Below are 16845 nucleotides of genomic sequence, written 5' to 3' on the forward strand. Positions count from 1 at the left end.
CCGCTTCCGGCCGGCGCGCCGAGGCCAATCGGCGCGGGCTCCGCTGGCGGCCGGAAGCGCGCGGCGGGCGGGCTGCGGGGCCATGGCGGACCCCGAGGAGGGTCCCGAGGATAACTTCTACGAGCGGTTTGCGGCAGAGCTGGAGGTGCTGGCCGAGCTGGGAGGTGGGAGCTGCTGCCGTGCTCTGTCCGGGACCGGAGGCGGTGGCGGAAGGCAGCGGGCAGGGCTTTGCGCGCAGCCACGTGTGCCCACCCCGCCGCGGTCGCCGCTTGCGTGACCGGCCCCGCGGTGTCTCGCCTCTTGCAGATGATCCATCCCCGCCCGCCGGCCCCAAAATCTCCCAGTTCCGAGGCAGGAATCAGCCACCGGAGGAGCCCGAGCCCCCCGAGGACCTCATCGTAGACAGCGACCCGGGGGACGCCAACCCCAGGAAGAGGGAGCGGGGTCCTGAGCCGCCCTGCTCCTCCCCATCTCCCGCAGCCCGCAGTAGGTTTGGCCCAAGCCCCCCGGGTGCTGCTGACCCCCCCACCCCAGCTGAGGATCACCCTTCAGCAATCTCTTCCTCCTGCCCTGCTGTCTCTCAGCCCCGAAGCCCAAGCGGCAGCGCCTGGAAGCTGTTAAGAAGCTCAGCTTTGGTGTGGAGGATGAGTTGGCTCCTGATGTCCTCTGGGATGGTGTCCCAGCGTCACCTTCTGCTTCTCAGGCTTCCAGGTTGGGCACCTTCAACCTCGCTTCTGGCAGGTGTAGAGGGAGAGGGCCCTTGATCCCCACCCTCCGCTCCTCAGGCTTCCAAGCTGGCCACCTTCGACCTCACTTTTAGCAGGGGTGAAGGGGTCCAAGGGCTCTTTCCTTCACCCCTGCTAAAGGAACCTGGAGATAAGTGGCATGGCCCCGCTGCAGACCACCCCCCGCCCCGGGAAGAAGAGGGTCCTCAAGCGGCCGCCTGTTCTGGAGGACTACATCAATGTGACCTCCCCTGAGGGCACCAGGGTCTTCCTGGTCCTCAGGGATGACCCCTCCAGGACAGGGGTGGAGGTAGGGAGAGACGTGGAAGCTGGGACTGCTGCTCTGTGACCCACAGCAGCTGAGGAGGGGATGTGTGGGGCTGGGGGCTGTGTGAGCCTGGCGGTGTGTGCCCTGCTCCTGCAGCTCCCCGATGCCCTGGGCTGGAACGCGCGCCGGCCGCTGCACTTGCTGGGGGTGCCCTTCTCCTACCTGAAGGAGCAGGTGGATGAAGAGGTATCAGAGGTTCTGCTGACCTTCCTGTCTTTCTTGTCACCCTTGGGTAGCCCCAGCGTTGGGTCCCAAGTCTCTGACCCCCCAGCTGCAGGTTGCTGGGGGGTCTCTGACCTCCTCTTGCCCTCTTTGTGCCCAAGCGCCGCAGGCAGGTTCTGGAGGCGTCACAGCAGCTGACAGAGGTCATAAACAGGTGAGACACTGGGATGCAGCCCCAGCTCTGCCCCTGCCATGCTGCTGAGGGGCTCTGAGGGGCTCCAGGTCTTGGGACCTGCGAGCAGAGGAAGCTCTTTGTCCTCATCCCAGGTTTCAGAAGTCTGTGTGCAATTCCCAGCCTTGCCCTGGCTGCTTGGGTGCTTTGGGACAGCTTCTTTCTTCCTTGTAGCTGCCTTGAGAGTGAGAGCAGCGCTGAGACCCCAGAGCCCAGGGAGGAAGTGGAGCCAGCGGAGGAGGAGGCTGCGCAGCATTGCCTCTGGGTGGACAAATTCTCTCCCCGGCGCTACATAGAGCTGCTGAGTGATGATGTGAGGTGCTGGGAGAAGCTGGGGCTGGGTGGTGCTGCCCTGTCTGCAGCTCTTCCCTCATGCATTGAAGGAAGGTGTTCTGGTGCTGCCTTTGACAGGGCTGGGGGGCTCTGGAGGGCTGGGGGGCTCTGGCCCTGCCAGCCCTGCCTGGGGTGAGAGCTCTTGGCAGGGGCTTTTGGTGTGCAGGCTTCAAACAGAGGTGAAAGGTGACCAAAGTAAGACCAAAGAGGTTGGGTGGACTGCAGCCAAGCATTTGTGGCTGCTTGGATTTAAAATAGCAGGTTTCTTTTGTAGGAATGGTAGGAAAGGCTGAGAAGTGCTGGGTGGGAATCACAGAATGGTTTGGGTTGGAAGGAACCTTTAAGGTCATCAAGTCCAAATGTTAGCTCAGCACTGCCCATGGCCCTCAGCACCACAGCTCCAGGGTTTTGGAACCCCTCCAGGGATGGGGACTGCACCACTGCCCTGAGCAGCCTGGTTCAGGCCTTGACAGCCCTTTTGGGGAAGAAATTGTTCCTCATGCCCAACATAAACCTCCCCTGGAGCAACCTGAGGCTGTTTCCTCTCATCCTGTCTCTTGAGCTCAATCCCCACCCGGCTGCAGCCTCCTCCCAGGGAGCTGTAGAGAGCAGTGAGCTCTGGCTGGGCACACAGGCTCTGTGCTGCCTCCTGGGGCTCCTCTCCTTCCTCTGAAGGCCATGCTGGTGTTAGGCCATGAAGGAGAGGAGCTCCTGTGTGTCCCTGGCTGGGCCATGCTGAGGTGTGAGAAGCCTTTGCTCCTTTCTTGTGCACCACGCAGTACACCAACCGCTGCCTTCTGAAGTGGCTGAAGCTGTGGGACACGGTGGTGTTTGGGAAGGAGAAGGCAGTGAGGAAGGCCAAGCCCAGCACTGGAGCTCATCCTTCGTTCAAGGAGCACCAAACTAAGTGGAAGACAAAAGTGCAGCTCACAGAGGAGATCCTGGAGGCTGAACTGGACCAATACAAGAGACCCAAATACAAGGTGAGTGGGACAGGAGGCTGCTGTGGTGGGTGCCCTCTCCACTCCCCCTCATCCTGCCACCAAGGTGAGCAGCAGGCTCTTTCCTTTCTCTTCCCCTCAGTGCAGACCCAGGGGCAGCTGGGACTTTTTCATAGCACATAGGGGTGGGGAGGTTCTCATTTCTTCTGCCTTGCTTTGAGTAATGTGGTAACAAGGGGAGAGGAAGAGAGATGTTCTTAGTCGAGTGGTCCAGCTGAGGAAGGACCTGCAGAGGTTGGGTGTGACTGTGGGCAGAGCTTTGAGCTGGGGTTTCGGCATCTGGAGGGGAGCAGCGATGCTCAGGTGCTGAAGGCGGCAGGGAGAGCTCCAAGGCCACCTCTCAGACCTCAAGCTGTCCACTGGGAGGAGAGTGAAAAGGGGAAGCAGAACTGACAGGGTTGCTGCTCAGGAGTGGGGATCTGGAAGGGATTTCCTTCAGTCTTTCCCATCTGCCTGCAGAGTTCAGGACAGGCAGGAGAGCTGCTGCCAGCTCGGCTCTGTCACCTCTGAGAGGCTCTGCTGCCTTCCTGCGCTGCCTTCCTGCGCTGCCTCTTCTCTCCCTCCGTCTGCCGAGCAGCGCAGCATCCCCCCGGGCAGGCCGGGCTGCCCAGCCCCATGGCCCCCCCGGCTGCCTGGGTGGGGGCTGGAGCAGCCCTTCCTGCCTGATGTCGCTTCTCTGCTGCAGGTGGCCCTGCTCTGCGGCCCCCCCGGCTTGGGAAAGACCACCCTGGCACACGTCATCGCCAGGCACGCGGGGTACAACCCCGTGGAGATGAATGCCAGGTGAGCCTGTGCCAGCTGCCCGGCCTCAGCTGGCTCTGCTGGGGGTGGGGATGTGGTGGAGGGGGTGCCAGGCTGGGGCTGCCATGCTGGGGGGGTACTGCCAGGCTGGGGCTGCCATGCTGGAGGTGCCATGCTGGAGGGGCTGCCATGCTGGGGGGTACTGCCAGCCTGGGGGTGCCATGCTGGGGGTGCTGCCATGCCGGGGGTGCTGCCATGCTGGGGGTGCTGTGGTGGGGACACTGCCCTCCCACGGCAGCCTGGCACCAACTTGTCCTGCAGTGACGACCGCAGCCCTGAGGTGTTCCGGACCCGCATCGAAGCTGCCACCCAGATGAGGTCGGTGCTGGGTGCCCAGGAGCAGCCCAACTGCCTGATCATCGACGAGATCGACGGCGCGCCCGCGGTACGGCGCTGCCCCGGCAGCCTCTGAGGGGCTGGGGGCCAACCCTCCTCACCTCTGAGGGGCTGGGGCCAACCCTCCTCATCTCTGAGGGGCAGGAGCCCAACCTTCCTCACCTCTGAGGGGCAGGAGCCCAGCCCTCCTCATCTCTGAGGGGCTGGGGCCAACCCTCCTCACCTCTGAGGGGCTGGGGCCAACCCTCCTCACCTCTGAGGGGCTGGGGTCCAACCCTCCTCACCTCTGAGGGGCAGGAGCCCAGCCCTCCTCATCTCTGAGGGGCTGGGGCCAACCCTCCTCACCTCTGAGGGGCTGGGGTCCAACCCTCCTCACCTCTGAGGGGCAGGAGCCCAGCCCTCCTCATCTCTGAGGGGCTGGGGGCCAACCCTCCTCACCTCTGAGGGGCTGGGGTCCAACCCTCCTCATCTCTGAGGGGCTGGGGCCCAACCCTCCTCACCTTTGAGGGGCTGGGGCCCAACCCTCCTCACCTCTGAGGGGCTGGGGCCCAACCCTCCTCGCCTCTGAGGGGCTGGGGGCCAGCCCTTCTCTTGCTCTGCTCCTTTCCCCAGGCATCCATCAGCGTCCTGCTGAGCCTCGTGCAGCGGAGGGAGGCGGAGGGCGAGGCCGGGGCTGCGGGCCGCAGGCGGCGACGCGAGGGGGCGCTGCTGCTCAGGCCTATCATCTGCATCTGCAACGACCAGTGAGGGGCTGGGGGTGGGCTTGGAGGGACAGCTCAGACCCCTGCCCACAGGCAGGCTGCTGTTGGCCTCTAGCCAGAGCCTTCCTGTGCCAGTTGTCTGCCCTTAGACCTGCAGCTTGGAAGTACCTTAGGAAAAGCTCAGCTGTCCTGACCCCCCCAGGTGCTGTGCCTGCTGGGGGGGCTGGCAGCTGGCTGTGAGTGCCCAGCTGAGTTTGTGCCTGGCCAAGTGTGCAGTGGTGCACAGACAGCTGCTGCATCAGGCTCAGCTCTCTGAGTGAGGCCAGAGGCGGCCACAGCAGTGCTGGGGGGCTGGAAGCCCTCTGCTGGGAGGCCAGGCTGGGAGTTGGGGTTGTTCAGTCTGGAGAAGAGAAGGTTCCAGGAGACCTTCTGGGGGCCTTGCAGTGCTGAAAGGGGCTGAGGAGAAAGCTGGGGCCAGACTTTTGAGCAGGGCCTGCTGTACCAGGACAAGGGGGATGGCTTGAGCTGAAAGAGGGAGGGAAGGAAGAGATTGGTTATGCTGAGGGTGGTGAGAGCCTGGCCCAGGCTGCACAGAGGTGGTAGGAGCCCCATGCCTGGAAGCACTGCAGGGCAGGTTGCTGGGGCTCTGAGCAAGCTGCTGTGGTTGGAGGGGTGTCCCTGCTGGCTGCAGGTGGGATTGGGCTGAATGAGCTTAGGAGCCTGGGAGCTCAGCCCCTGGGAGCTCAGCCCCTGGGAGCTCAGCACCCCTGGGAGCTCAGCACCCCTGGGAGCTCAGCCCCTAAGAGCTCAGCCCCTGGGAGCTCAGCCCCTGGGAGCTCAGCACCCCTGGGAGCTCAGCACCCCTGGGAGCTCAGTGCCCCTGGGAGCTCAGCCCCTGGGAGCTCAGTGCCCCTGGGAGCTCAGCCCCTGGGAGCTCAGTCCCTCGGAGCTCAGCCCTTGGGAGCTCAGCACCCCTCGGAGCTCAGCCCCTGGGAGCTCAGCACCCCTGGGAGCTCAGCCCCCGGGAGCTCAGCCCCTGGGAGCTCAGCCCCTCGGAGCTCAGCCCCTGGGAGCTCAGCCTCTGGGAGCTCAGCCCCTGGGAGCTCAGCCTCTGGGAGCTCAGCCCCCGGGAGCTCAGCCCCTGGGAGCTCAGCCCCTCGGAGCTCAGCCCCTGGGAGCTCAGCACCCCTGGGAGCTCAGCACCCCCAGGAGCTCAGCCCCTGCTTGCCTCGCCAGGTACGTGCCCGCGCTGCGCCCGCTCCGGCAGCAAGCCTTCCTGCTCAGCTTCCCCCGCACCGCCCCGGCCCGGCTGGCACAGCGCCTCTGCGAGGTCAGCAGTGCCCGAGGGCTCCTCTGCGCCCCCTGGCCGCCAGGGCCTGCCTGCTGACCCCCCCTTGCCCTGCAGATCGCCCTGCAGCAGGGCATGCGAGCGGACGCGGGCGCGCTGCTGGCGCTGTGCGAGAAGGCAGACAGCGACATCCGCGCCTGCATCAACACCCTGCAGGTACCCCCGGGGCACCGGCTGGCTCTGCCCCCTGGGCTGCGGCTGGGCTCGGGGGGGCATGCAGGGGAAACTGTCCCAGGCAGATCCCCAGAGTGTCAGTCTGGGAGGGACAGGGATCGGCTGGGGAGAGTCCCGGGGGGGCTGTGAGGATGCAGCGCTGCCCTGGGAGGAGAGGCCGAGAGCCCTGGGGGTGTGCGGTGTGGGGAGGGGAAGGCTGAGAGGGGCTTTAATAAATGCTGGGGGGCAGGAGGGAGGGGGCAGGGACAGGCTCTGCTCACTGTGCCCTGGGGTAGGACAAGGGGCAATGGATGGAAACTGCAGCACAGGAGGCTCCAGCTCAGCAGGAGGAGGAACTTCTGCCCTGGGAGGCTCCCAGAGCCCTGGAGCAGGCTGCCCAGGGAGGTTGTGGAGTCTCCTCCGGAGCCTTTCCAGCCCTGGCTGGATGTGTTCTGTGTGCCCTGTGCTGGGTTCTGTGGTCCTGCTCTGGCAGGGGGTTGGACTGGATGATCTCCTGAGGTCCCCTCCAGCCCCTGGCAGCTGTGAGCCTCTGATCCTGTCTCAGCACCACAGGCTGGTTTGGGCTGGGAGGGACTTTGAGCTCATGCAGTGCACAGGGACAGCTGCAGCTGGAGCAGGTTGCCCACCCTGTCCCCTCTTAACTTCCCTTCTCCTACAGCTGGAGGAAGGGTGAGGTGCTGCTGCCCCCTCCAGCTTCCCTCCAACCCAGTTAGGTGCTGTGGACATCTCTCCCCACCCTGCCTGTGCCCCACAGCCCCTCTCTTGTGTTGCAGTTCCTGCACAGACGGGGCCAGAAGGAGCTGAGTGTTCAGATGGTGCAGACAATGAGGGTTGGCTTGAAGGACCAGCACAAAGGCCTCTTCTCCATCTGGCAGGAGATCTTCCAGCTCCCCAGGGTGCCAAGGTGAAAAGAGGGATCCAGTAGGCTGCTGTGTGCTTGGGCACTCTGCTCCTTGCTGTTCCACGACCTGCTGGCAGGGCCTGCCATGGAGCAGCCTGCAGGGTGCTGGGGAGCAGGGCTGTGCAGCACACCTGGCCTCCAGCACATCTGTGCATCCAGATGTTCTTTGGCCACTCTCTTCAGTGCCCCAGAGCTTGGCATCAGCGTTGCCTTCAGGCCAGGTCCCAAGAGTCTCAGGGGTCCTTGCTGGTCCATTGATGGTCAGGACCCCCTGAGCTCTTCCCTTGGGCTCTCCTCAGGCCCAGGCCGGGGGTGGACCCCAGCTTGCCAGCCCAGCTGCTGCTGGACGACGGGGACCTGCCAGCCCTCGGGGGGGCAGCCGGCTCCAGCGCCTCCTCCCAGCGCTTCCACCACATCCTGCAGCTCGCCGTCTCCTCGGGGGAGCAGGAGAAGCTGGCCCAGGTAGAGCAGCCAGGGGGGAGCCAGGCTGCTCCCTCTGCAGTGTGGTGCTGGAGCCCAGCCAGGCGCTCCCAGTGCCGGCAGCGCTGCCGGGGCTGCCCCCGGCGCTGCCTCTGACCCCGAGCCCTCTCCCAGGGCCTGCACGAGAACTTCCTGAGCGTGAGGCTGAGGGACCCCAGCTTCAGCTCCGTGTGCCTGGCCCTGGAGTGGTTGGGCTTCTGTGACCTGCTGAGCAGGGCTGCGCTGCACGGGCAGAGCTTCCAGCTGCTCAGGTACCTTCCCTTCCTGCCCGTGGCTTTCCACCTGCTCTTCGCCGCCACCAGCGTCCCGCGGCTGGCTTACCCCAGCAGCCACCAGGAGGCAAGTGCCGAGCGGCCCCAGCTGCCAGGGCAGGGGGAGCTGTGCCTGCAGCCCGGGCTGAGCTCCCCCTCTCCCCCTGTCCTCTCCCTCCCCTCTCTCCCTGCTGCAGGCACAGGCCAAGCTGAGCCGCAGGCAGAGCCTGCTGCTGGCGCTGCTGGCGGGGGCCGGTGCCGGGGCGCGCAGCCGAGCCGGCCGGCAGCCGCTGCTGCTGGAGGTGCTCTGCCTGCTGCTGGACATCATCGCCCCCAGGCTGCGGCCCGTGAGTGCCCCCAGCCCCCTGCCCCGCAGGCAGGGCTCTCCCCTCTGCAGGCAGCCCCGGGGGGGCTGGGGCTCGTCCCTGGGGCTGCCTCACCCAGGCTGAGCTGCCCCACAGCCTGGCCCAGGCCCAGGGTCGGTTTGCCTTGGCGGCTGAGGCAGCTGGGGGCAGAGCTGTGGAGTGGGTCTGGGTTGGAGGGAGCTGAAAGCTCAGCCAGCTCCAGCCCCCTGCCATGGGCAGGGACCCCTCCCCCCAGCCCAGGCTGCTCAGGGCCTCATCCAGCCTGGCCTTGAGCCCCTGCAGGGAGGGGGCAGCCCCAGCCCCCCTGGGCAGCCTGTGCCAGGCTCTCACTTTCCCCTCCCTGTAGAGAATTTCTTCCTGATCTGCAGCCTGAATCCACCAGTGCCCAGCTGCAGGGTGGGGTGGGGGTGTCCTGCACCTCCTGGAGCCCTGCTCTGGGGGGACTTGGCTGAGCAGTCTCCCTCCAGCAGCTGCTCCAGGTGGCTGCACTGGGGGCATTTGTCCTTTGGGCTGTCCAGAGGGACTGTCCCTGCCCCCTGAGGGATGTGGGCCCCTAGCAGGAGGCTAAATGTGGTCTGAGCCTCACAGATGTTGACTCTTCTCATGCTGGACTAGATGCAAGGAAGAACTTTCCTACAGTGAAGGTGCTGAGAGCCTGGCCCAGGCTGCCCAGAGAGCTGCCCCAGGCTGCCCAGAGAGCTGCCCCACGCCTGGCACCAGCCCAGGCTGCCCAGAGAGCTGCCCCACGCCTGGCACCAGCCCAGGCTGCCCAGAGAGCTGCCCCACGCCTGGCACCAGCCCAGGCTGCCCAGAGAGCTGCCCCATGCCTGGCACCAGCCCAGGCCAGGCTGTGTGGGGCTGTGAGCAGCCTGCTGGGGCTGGGGCTGGGGCTGGCCCTGCAGGGGGCTGCACTGGGGGAGCTCCCGAGGCCCCTTCCCACCCCAGCCAGCCTGGGGCTCTGTACAGAGACACAGCTCCTGCTTGGAGGTCATTATGGGTTGGTGAGGCTGTCCCCTTGGTGGCTCCCCAGGTGAACCCCCAGCTCTACAGCCTGAAGGAGAAGCAGCAGCTGGCAGAGCTGGTGAGCACCATGCTGGCCTACAACCTCAGCTACCAGCAGGAGCGGCTGCCCGAGGGCCAGTACAGCTACAGGCTGGAGCCGTGAGTCACAGCCCTGCAGGGGCTCAGCTGCCAGCCTGGGGGCAGGGCAGGGCTGCCAGGGGCTGCCAGGGGCTGGCAGGGGATGGGCTGGCAGGGGCTGGGCTGGCAGGGGCTGGCAGGGGCTGGGCTGCCAGGGGCTGGGCTGGCAGGGGCAGGGCTGCCAGGGGATGGGCTGGCAGGGGCTGGGCTGGCAGGGGCTGGGCTGCCAGGGGATGGGCTGGCAGGGGCTGGGCTGGCAGGGGCTGGGCTGGCAGGGGCTGGCAGGGGCTGGGCTGGCAGGGGCTGGCAGGGGCTGGGCTGGCAGGGGCTGGGCTACCAGGGGATGGGCTGGCAGGGGCTGGGCTGGCAGGGGCTGGCAGGGGCTGGGCTGCCAGGGGCTGGCAGGGGCTGGGCTGGCAGGGGCTGGCAGGGGCTGGGCTGGCAGGGGCTGGGCTACCAGGGGATGGGCTGCCAGGGGCTGGGCTGGCAGGGGCTGGCAGGGGCTGGGCTGGCAGGGGCTGCCAGGGGCTGGGCTGCCAGGGGATGGGCTACCAGGGGATGGGCTACCAGGGGATGGGCTACCAGGGGCTGGGCTGCCAGGGGCTGGGCTGCCAGGGGCTGGCAGGGGATGGGCTGGCAGGGGATGGGCTGCCAGGGGCTGGGCTGGCAGGGACTGGCAGGGGCTGCCCAAGCTGGGCTGGCTGCAGGGCCCTGGCTGCGCTGGGGGCAGCTCTGCAGGGGTTGTCTGTCTGTCTGTCTGTCTGTCTGATCCTTGCAGAGGAGGAGCCCAGCAGCTGCAGGGCCTGGGTTTGCTCTAATGGAATTAAAGAGGAGGAAGCAGCTGCCTTGGGCTCTCTGCAGAGCTGGCAGAGCAGGGAGCAGCAGGGCAGGGAGCAGCAGAGCAGGGAGGAGCAGGGAGCAGCAGGGCAGGGCAGGGGCAGGGCAGGACTGGGCAGGGCAGGACAGGGCAGGGGCTGGGCAGAGCAGGGCTGGGCAGGGCAGGGCAGAGCAGGCCAGGCCAGGCCAGGCCAGGCCCACCCAGGCCTGTGGCACACAGGAGGTCACTGTCACCACTGCCCAGCCTTGCTTGAGCAGCTCCTGCTGCTGAGCTGGGCTCTGGCTGTGCTGTGAGCAGAGGGAGCTGGGAGTGCTGCTCAGGCTCAGGAGGCAGTGCAGACCCCAGGGCAGGGCTAATGTCTTCCTGTGCAAAGTTGATTAGAGGAATTAGCCTCTGTTAACTCAAGCAGTTGCCTCCAATTACCCACAAGAGCTTTGGGCCTGGCCCTTGGGAGCAGCTCTGGGGAGCCACAGCCCCTGCCCTCCCCAGGCTGTGCCACCACAGTGTGGCCATGGGGAGAGCAGGGCACCTAGGGGGGCAGATGGCACAGCAGGGACTCTGTGTGCATGCAGCAGGGCCAGGGAGGTTCTTCCCTCTCTGCTCTGCCCCTGGGAGGCTGCAGCTGCAGTGTGGTGCCCAGCTCTGGGCTCCCCCTCCAGAGAACTGGAGAGAGGCCAGGGGAGAGCACAGAGCTGCTGGGGGGCCTGGGGCAGCTCTGGGAGCAGAGGCTGAGAGCCCTGGGGCTGAGAGCCTGCAGCAGAGCAGCCCCAGAGGGGAGCTGAGCAATGCTCAGCAGAGCTAAAGGCTGGGGGGCAAGAGGCTGGGGCCAGGCTCTGCTCAGTGGTGCCCAGGGACAGCACAAGGGGCAGGGGGCACAAACTGCAGCCCAGGAGGCTCCATCTGAGCAGGAGGAGAAACTTCTTTGGTGTGAGGCTGCTGGAGCCTGGAGCAGGCTGCCCAGAGAGGCTGTGGAGTCTCCTCTGGAGAGCTTCCAACCCCCCCTGGGCACTGTGCCCCTGGGCAAGCTGCTGGGGGTGCCCTGCTTTGGCAGGGCTTGGGCTGGGGGATCCCCAGAGGTCCCTTCCAGCCCCACCAGGCTGGGGCTCTGGGCCTGTGTCCTGGCCATGCCCAGCCAGGGTGGGCACCACAGGTGTGCAGCAGCCCAGGGGCACCCCTGGGCCACAGCCCAGCACCTCTTGGGCAAGCCAAGCTGTTGCTGGCTGCAGGACCTAAAGCTGCTAAAACCAGAGCCCTGGGGGTGGCCCCTGGGGGGGCAGTGCCCTCTGCCCTTGCTGCCCTGCTCTTGGGAGGAGGATGTTTAGAGGGAGTGAGGAGTGAGCCCTGGGCAGGGGCCTGGCCCAGCTGCCCCCTGGCTCCTGGGGCTGTGCCAGGGCCAAAGCCAGCTGCAGAGCTGCTGCCCCAGCCCTGTTCAGAGCAGAGCTGCTGTGGTTAACCCAAAGCTCAGCTCCTGGCTGTGCCTCAATGCCACAGCTGCCCCTGGGCACCTCAGCCTGAGGGGCAGGCTGCTGGAGCCACTCCTGCCCGAGCTGGGATCTGCCTGTGGGCTGCTGAGGGCCTGCAGTTGCTGCATGAAAGCCAAGAGTGCAGAGCCTGTGCCCCCCTCAGTGCCCACCCAGCTGGGGGCCCTGCTGGGCTCCCCCTGCCCAGCCCTGGGTGCTGGCAGGGGGCAGTGCTGGGGAGCTGAGGCAGCACCACAGGATCACAGAAGGGTTGGGGTGGGAAAGGGCCTTGAAGATCAACTCTTGCCACCCCCCAGGCTGCTCCAAGCCTCGTCCAGCCTGCAGGGCTGAGGCTCCCACAGCCCCCTGGGCAGCAGTGCAGAGCCCTGGGCAGCAGTGCAGAGCCCTGGGCAGCAGTGCAGAGCCCTGGGCAGCAGTGCAGAGCCCTGGGCAGCAGTGCAAAGCTCTGGGCAGCAGTGCAGAGTCCTGGGCAGCAGTGCAGAGCCCTGGGCAGCAGTGCAGGGCCCTGGGCAGCAGTGCAGAGCCCTGGGCAGCAGTGCAGGGCCCTGGGCAGCAGTGCAGGGCCCTGGGCAGCTGTGCAGAGCCCTGGGCAGCAGTGCAGAGCCCTGGGCAGCAGTGCAGGGCCCTGGGCAGCAGTGCAGGGCCCTGGGCAGCAGTGCAGAGCCCTGGGCAGCAGTGCAGAGCCCTGGGCAGCAGTGCAGGGCCCTGGGCAGCAGTGCAGAGCCCTGGGCAGCAGTGCAAAGCTCTGGGCAGCAGTGCAGAGTCCTGGGCAGCAGTGCAGAGCTCTGGGCAGCAGTGCAGAGCCCTGGGCAGCAGTGCAGAGCCCTGGGCAGCAGTGCAGGGCCCTGGGCAGCAGTGCAGAGCCCTGGGCAGCAGTGCAGGGCCCTGGGCAGCAGTGCAGAGCCCTGGGCAGCAGTGCAGAGCTCTGGGCAGCAGTGCAGGGCCCTGGGCAGCAGTGCAGAGCCCTGGGCAGGAGGAGAGCAGGGGGGTTGGGCTGGGGCTGGGAGCCCCTCTGCCTGCCTGGGGCTGCAGGTTGCTGCCTGCTGCTGTGGCTGTGGCTGCTGAGGGGCTGCTCTCTGCCTGCCCCTGGGTGCTGCAGCAATGTGGAGGACATCTGTCGCTTCCCTGAGCTCCCAGCCCGCAGGCAGCTGAGCTACCAGGCCAGGCAGCTGATTGCCAGGGAGATCGAGCTGGAGAGGATGAGGAGGACGGAGGCTGTGCTGCAGGCACGGAGCCTGCCCCAGGTGGGGAGCTGCTGGCAGTGTGCTCTGGGCTCAGGGAGGAAGCCCTGGGGGTGGGGGGGCTGGGGGGGGGGGGGATGTGGCCTCTCCAAAGCACCATTAATGCAAATGGATATCCAGGATTAACCTCCCCCCCCCCCGGCCCCCCCCAGCCATCTGCCTGCACAGCTGCCTGGGGGCAGCACAGCTGGGACGTGCCCAGGGGGCTCAGCTCCCTCCAGGGGGCCTGGGGAGGGCTGCCCCCGGGTGAGGGCTTCAGAGCCTCCAGCTGCAGGGGGCAGGTGGGATTGCAGTCAGCAGGCTGTGCCCAGCAGGGAGCTGGTCCTGCACACTGCCCTCCTGCTGCACCCCAACCCTCCCTGAGGCCCCAAAGGCCCTGGGAGCAGCAGAGGTACTCTGCCCCCACCACAGCCACAGAGTGCCAGGTTGGAAGGGACCCCGAGGAGCATCTGCTCCAACCTCTGTAGGCAGCAGGAGGTTGGCAGGGGCTGGCCCTGCCTGCAGGAGGAGGTGGCAAAGGCTGAGAGGCAGCCCGGGGGGAGCTGCTGCCTGCCCTGCTGCTGCCTGCCCTGCTGCTGGAGTCTCTGAGTCTCTCCTTGCAGCAAAGAGCTCTCTGGGGGGGTGCAAAAACATCTCTGAGGGCTCCTTGTTTGCCTGGTGCCAGCCATGCAGTGCCAGGGCAAGGGGCAGCAGACTCAGGGCTGAGGTGCTGCTGGGGGGCAGGGGGGGAGACAGGATCCCTGCCAGGTCGTTTGGGCTCCGTAGCAAAGCAGCAGCACACAGAGCAGGGCTGAGGGCACAGCTGACCTCCCCTGGGGGGATGCCCACACCTTGAGCTCCTGAGGGGAGCCTCACTCAGCTCTCTGCTGCCCACAGGAGCCTGGGAATGGCCTCAGGGAGCCAGGGGAGGTGAGGGCAGCTGAGCCCCCCAGCCCCCAGCAGCGCCTGGAGCGCATCCGGAGAGCGGCGGCGGAGGAGCAGGTGAGGAGCTGCACCCCAGGGACCCTGCAGGGGCTGGCCTGGGAGGGACCCTGGGGAGCAGCCAGTGCCAGCCCCTGCCATGGCAGGGACCCCTCCCACCAGCACAGGCTGCTCAGGGCCTCACCAGCCTGGCCTGGAGCACCCCCAGGCAGGAGGCAGCCACAGCCTCCCCGGGCAGCCTGGGCCAGGCTCTCCCCAGCCCCACTGCAAAGAGTTTCCTCCTCTCCTCTGCTCTCTCTCCCAGCTCCAAGCCATTGTCCCTCGTCCTAGCACTCCCAGCCCTTGTCCAAAGTCCCTCCCCAGCTCTCCTGGAGCCCTTCAGGTCCTGGAAGGCTGCTTTAAGGTCTCCTGGAGCCTTCTCCAGGCTGGACAGCCCCAACCCTCCCAGCCTGCCCCATGGCAGAGGTGCTGCACCCCCTGCTCCTGGCTCCAGCCCCCTGCTCCTGGCTGCAGCCCCTGCTCCTGCCTGCAGCCCCCTGCTCCTGGCTGCACCCCCTGCTCCTGGCTCCAGCCCCCTGCTCCTGGCTGCAGCCCCCTGCTCCTGGCTGCAGCCCCCTGCTCCTGCCTGCAGCCCCCTGCTCCTGGCTCCAGCCCCCTGCTCCTGGCTGCAGCCCCCTGCTCCTGCCTGCAGCCCCCTGCTCCTGGCTGCAGCCCCTGCTCCTGCCTGCAGCCCCCTGCTCCTGCCTGCAGCCCCCTGCTCCTGCCTGCAGCCCCCTGCTCCTGCCTGCAGCCCCCTGCTCCTGACTGCAGCCTCCTGCTCCTGCCTCCAGCCCCCTGCTCCTGGCTGCAGCCCCTGCTCCTGGCTCCAGCCCCCTGCTCCTGCCTGCAGTGCCCTGCTCCTGGCTCCAGCCCCCTGCTCCTGCCTGCAGTGCCCCCCAGGCTGCCCCTGTGCTGTTCTGTGTGGTTTCAGTTCACTTTGGGTGCAGCTGTGGGTCACAGGGGCACTCAGGGCTGGCTGGCAGCTACAGCTCCCAGGGGGTGAGGAGGAGAGCTGTGGATGTGGGGCTGGAGTGGCTGACTGCTGGCCCTGTGGGAGCTGCAGGGCAGGGGGGCTGTGTGCCTGGGGGGCTGCAGGGGCACAATCCAACTCTGCTGGAGCAGGTGAGCTGGGTGGTGCCATCCCAGAGGGAGCAGGAGGTGTCCCCTGCCACCACCCAGCACAGGGAGCTGCAGGGCTGAGCTCCCCCCCTGCTTTTGGATGCAGTTTGCATTTGCCTGAGGCTCTTGGCCCCTTCTGCAGGATTTGCATCCAGGTCCTGCTCAGTGGCTTCCTCCTGCCCCAGGTGCTCCGAGGGGAGGGGGCAGCTGACAGCAGCAGCAGCATCCCCCAGGGCTCTGGATGCTCTCCCTGGGGCCTGGCCCTGCCCTGAGCTGCCAGCTTGGAGCTGGCTTTGCTCCTGGCTGGCTCCAAACATGACCACAGTCACCTTCTGCTTTGCACAGCCTGAGACAGACTTCTTTGGGAGGCCTCTCCAGCAGCAGGTGTCCACCACTCCGGGTAGGTGCCAGAGGGGCAGGGAGGGTGTGAGTGGTACCAGGCAGGTGCCAGAGGGGCAGGGAGGGTGTGAGTGGTACCAGGTAGGTGCCAGAGGGGCAGGGAGGGTGTGAGTGGTACCAGGCAGGTGCCAGAGGGGCAGGGAGGGTGTGAGTGGTACCAGGCAGGTGCCAGAGGGACAGGGAGGGTGTGAGTGGTACCAGGTAGGTGCCAGAGGGGCAGGGAGGGTGTGAGTGGTACCAGGTAGGTGCCAGAGGGGCAGGGAGGGTGTGAGTGGTACCAGGTAGGTGCCAGAGGGGCAGGGAGGGTGTGAGTGGTACCAGGCAGGTGCCAGAGGGACAGGGAGGGTGTGAGTGGTACCCAGGCAGGTGCCAGAGGGACAGGGAGGGTGTGAGTGGTACCAGGTAGGTGCCAGTGGGGCAGGGAGGGTGTGAGTGGTACCAGGCAGGTGCCAGAGGGACAGGGAGGGTGTGAGTGGTACCAGGCAGGTGCCAGAGGGGCAGGGAGGGTGTGAGTGGTGCCAGGCAGGTGCCAGTGGGGCAGGGAGGTCCCAGCCCCAGGTAGGTGGCAGAGAGGCAAAGCAGCCTCAGCCCCATGGTGCTGGAGGGGTGAGGTGGCCGTGGGTGGGCCTGGCCCTGGGTGGGTGGCAGAGGGACAGGGTGACCACAGATGCTACCAGGGGGTCCCTGCAGAGCTCAGACCCCACCCCGGGGCTCTGTCCCTAAGCTCTGCACCCCGGGGCAGGAGGGGGAGGGGAGATGGAGCAAAGTGGCCCTGGCACAGCAGGGCAGGGGGGGTTGGGTCTGGCAGCCCCCCTGAGGCGGGGAGCAGGGCCGGGGGTGCCTCAGGGGCTTGCAAGGGGCACCAGCTCTGCCCCTGCCAGCCCCCAGCCTGCCAGGCCGGGCCTGGGCACAGCCTGTGGGGGCTAACAGCTCCCTCCCGCAGCTCCCCAGGCCCCCGGGGCGCAGCCGCCGGAGCTGCAGCTGGGGACGGCGGTGGGGAGGAGCCAGCTCTGGTTCCGCTTCAACGAGGGAGTCTCCAACGCCGTGCGGAGGAGCATCTGCATCAGGGACCTGCTCTAGCAGGGCGGGGGGGCCCGGCGGGGAGCCCGGGGGGCAGCTGAGGCTGACTGCTGCCTTTCTGCCCCCGGCAGGGAGCAGGAGCCTGGGCTGGGGGGCAGGGGTGGGCGTTTTGTGCCCACTCACAGTTTGTTAAAAGCCCAAACAAATAAACTCTCTCTCAAACCAGCCTCAAACCAAGCCCAAACCAGCCCCACCCCAAACCAACCCCAACCCAACCCCAACCCAGCCCCAAACCAACCCAGCCCCAAACCAGCCCCACCCCAAACCAACCCCAACCCAACCCCAAACCCAGCCCCAAACCAACCCCAACCCAGCCCCAGCCCAGCCCCAACCCAGCCCTAAACCAACCCCAACCCAGCCCCAGCCCAGCCCCAAGCCAAGGCCAAGCCAAGGCCAAGCCAAGGCCAAGTGCTGCTCCTTTATTCCATCTCCAGCCCTGCAGGTGCTGT

At 66.9% G+C, this 16845-nt stretch overlaps 1 protein-coding gene across 1 annotated transcript; it reads left to right on the forward strand.

The window, feature by feature from the left end:
- Positions 1–70: 70 nt before the first annotated feature.
- On the forward strand, positions 71–16556 carry LOC137445071 (chromosome transmission fidelity protein 18 homolog). The gene is made up of 22 exons (XM_068146488.1): positions 71–164; positions 307–486; positions 585–711; positions 867–1035; positions 1150–1239; positions 1377–1429; positions 1622–1760; positions 2560–2763; positions 3467–3564; positions 3844–3967; positions 4531–4661; positions 5856–5949; positions 6025–6123; positions 6915–7045; positions 7342–7504; positions 7637–7861; positions 7971–8120; positions 9169–9299; positions 12697–12841; positions 13715–13819; positions 15263–15317; positions 16260–16556. The coding sequence occupies exons 1-22, from the start codon at positions 83–85 to the stop codon at positions 16394–16396; spliced, it is 2832 nt and encodes a 943-aa protein (XP_068002589.1). The 5' UTR covers positions 71–82; the 3' UTR covers positions 16397–16556.
- Positions 16557–16845: the final 289 nt, after the last annotated feature.

This window comes from Melanerpes formicivorus, unplaced genomic scaffold (assembly GCF_026170545.1).
Source record: "Melanerpes formicivorus ecotype bairdi unplaced genomic scaffold, bMelFor1.0.p_v2 SCAF_14, whole genome shotgun sequence".
NCBI classification, from domain to species: domain Eukaryota; kingdom Metazoa; phylum Chordata; class Aves; order Piciformes; family Picidae; genus Melanerpes; species Melanerpes formicivorus.

Excerpts from the sequence above, each read along its gene's own strand:
- LOC137445071 (XM_068146488.1), top strand. The coding sequence starts at position 83 with ATGGCGGACCCCGAGGAGGGTCCCGAGGATAACTTCTACGAGCGGTTT. Across the intron at positions 4,662-5,855 it reads ATCTGCATCTGCAACGACCA|GTACGTGCCCGCGCTGCGCC; the intron begins GTGAGGGGCTGG and ends TTGCCTCGCCAG. Across the intron at positions 13,820-15,262 it reads GAGCGGCGGCGGAGGAGCAG|CCTGAGACAGACTTCTTTGG; the intron begins GTGAGGAGCTGC and ends TGCTTTGCACAG.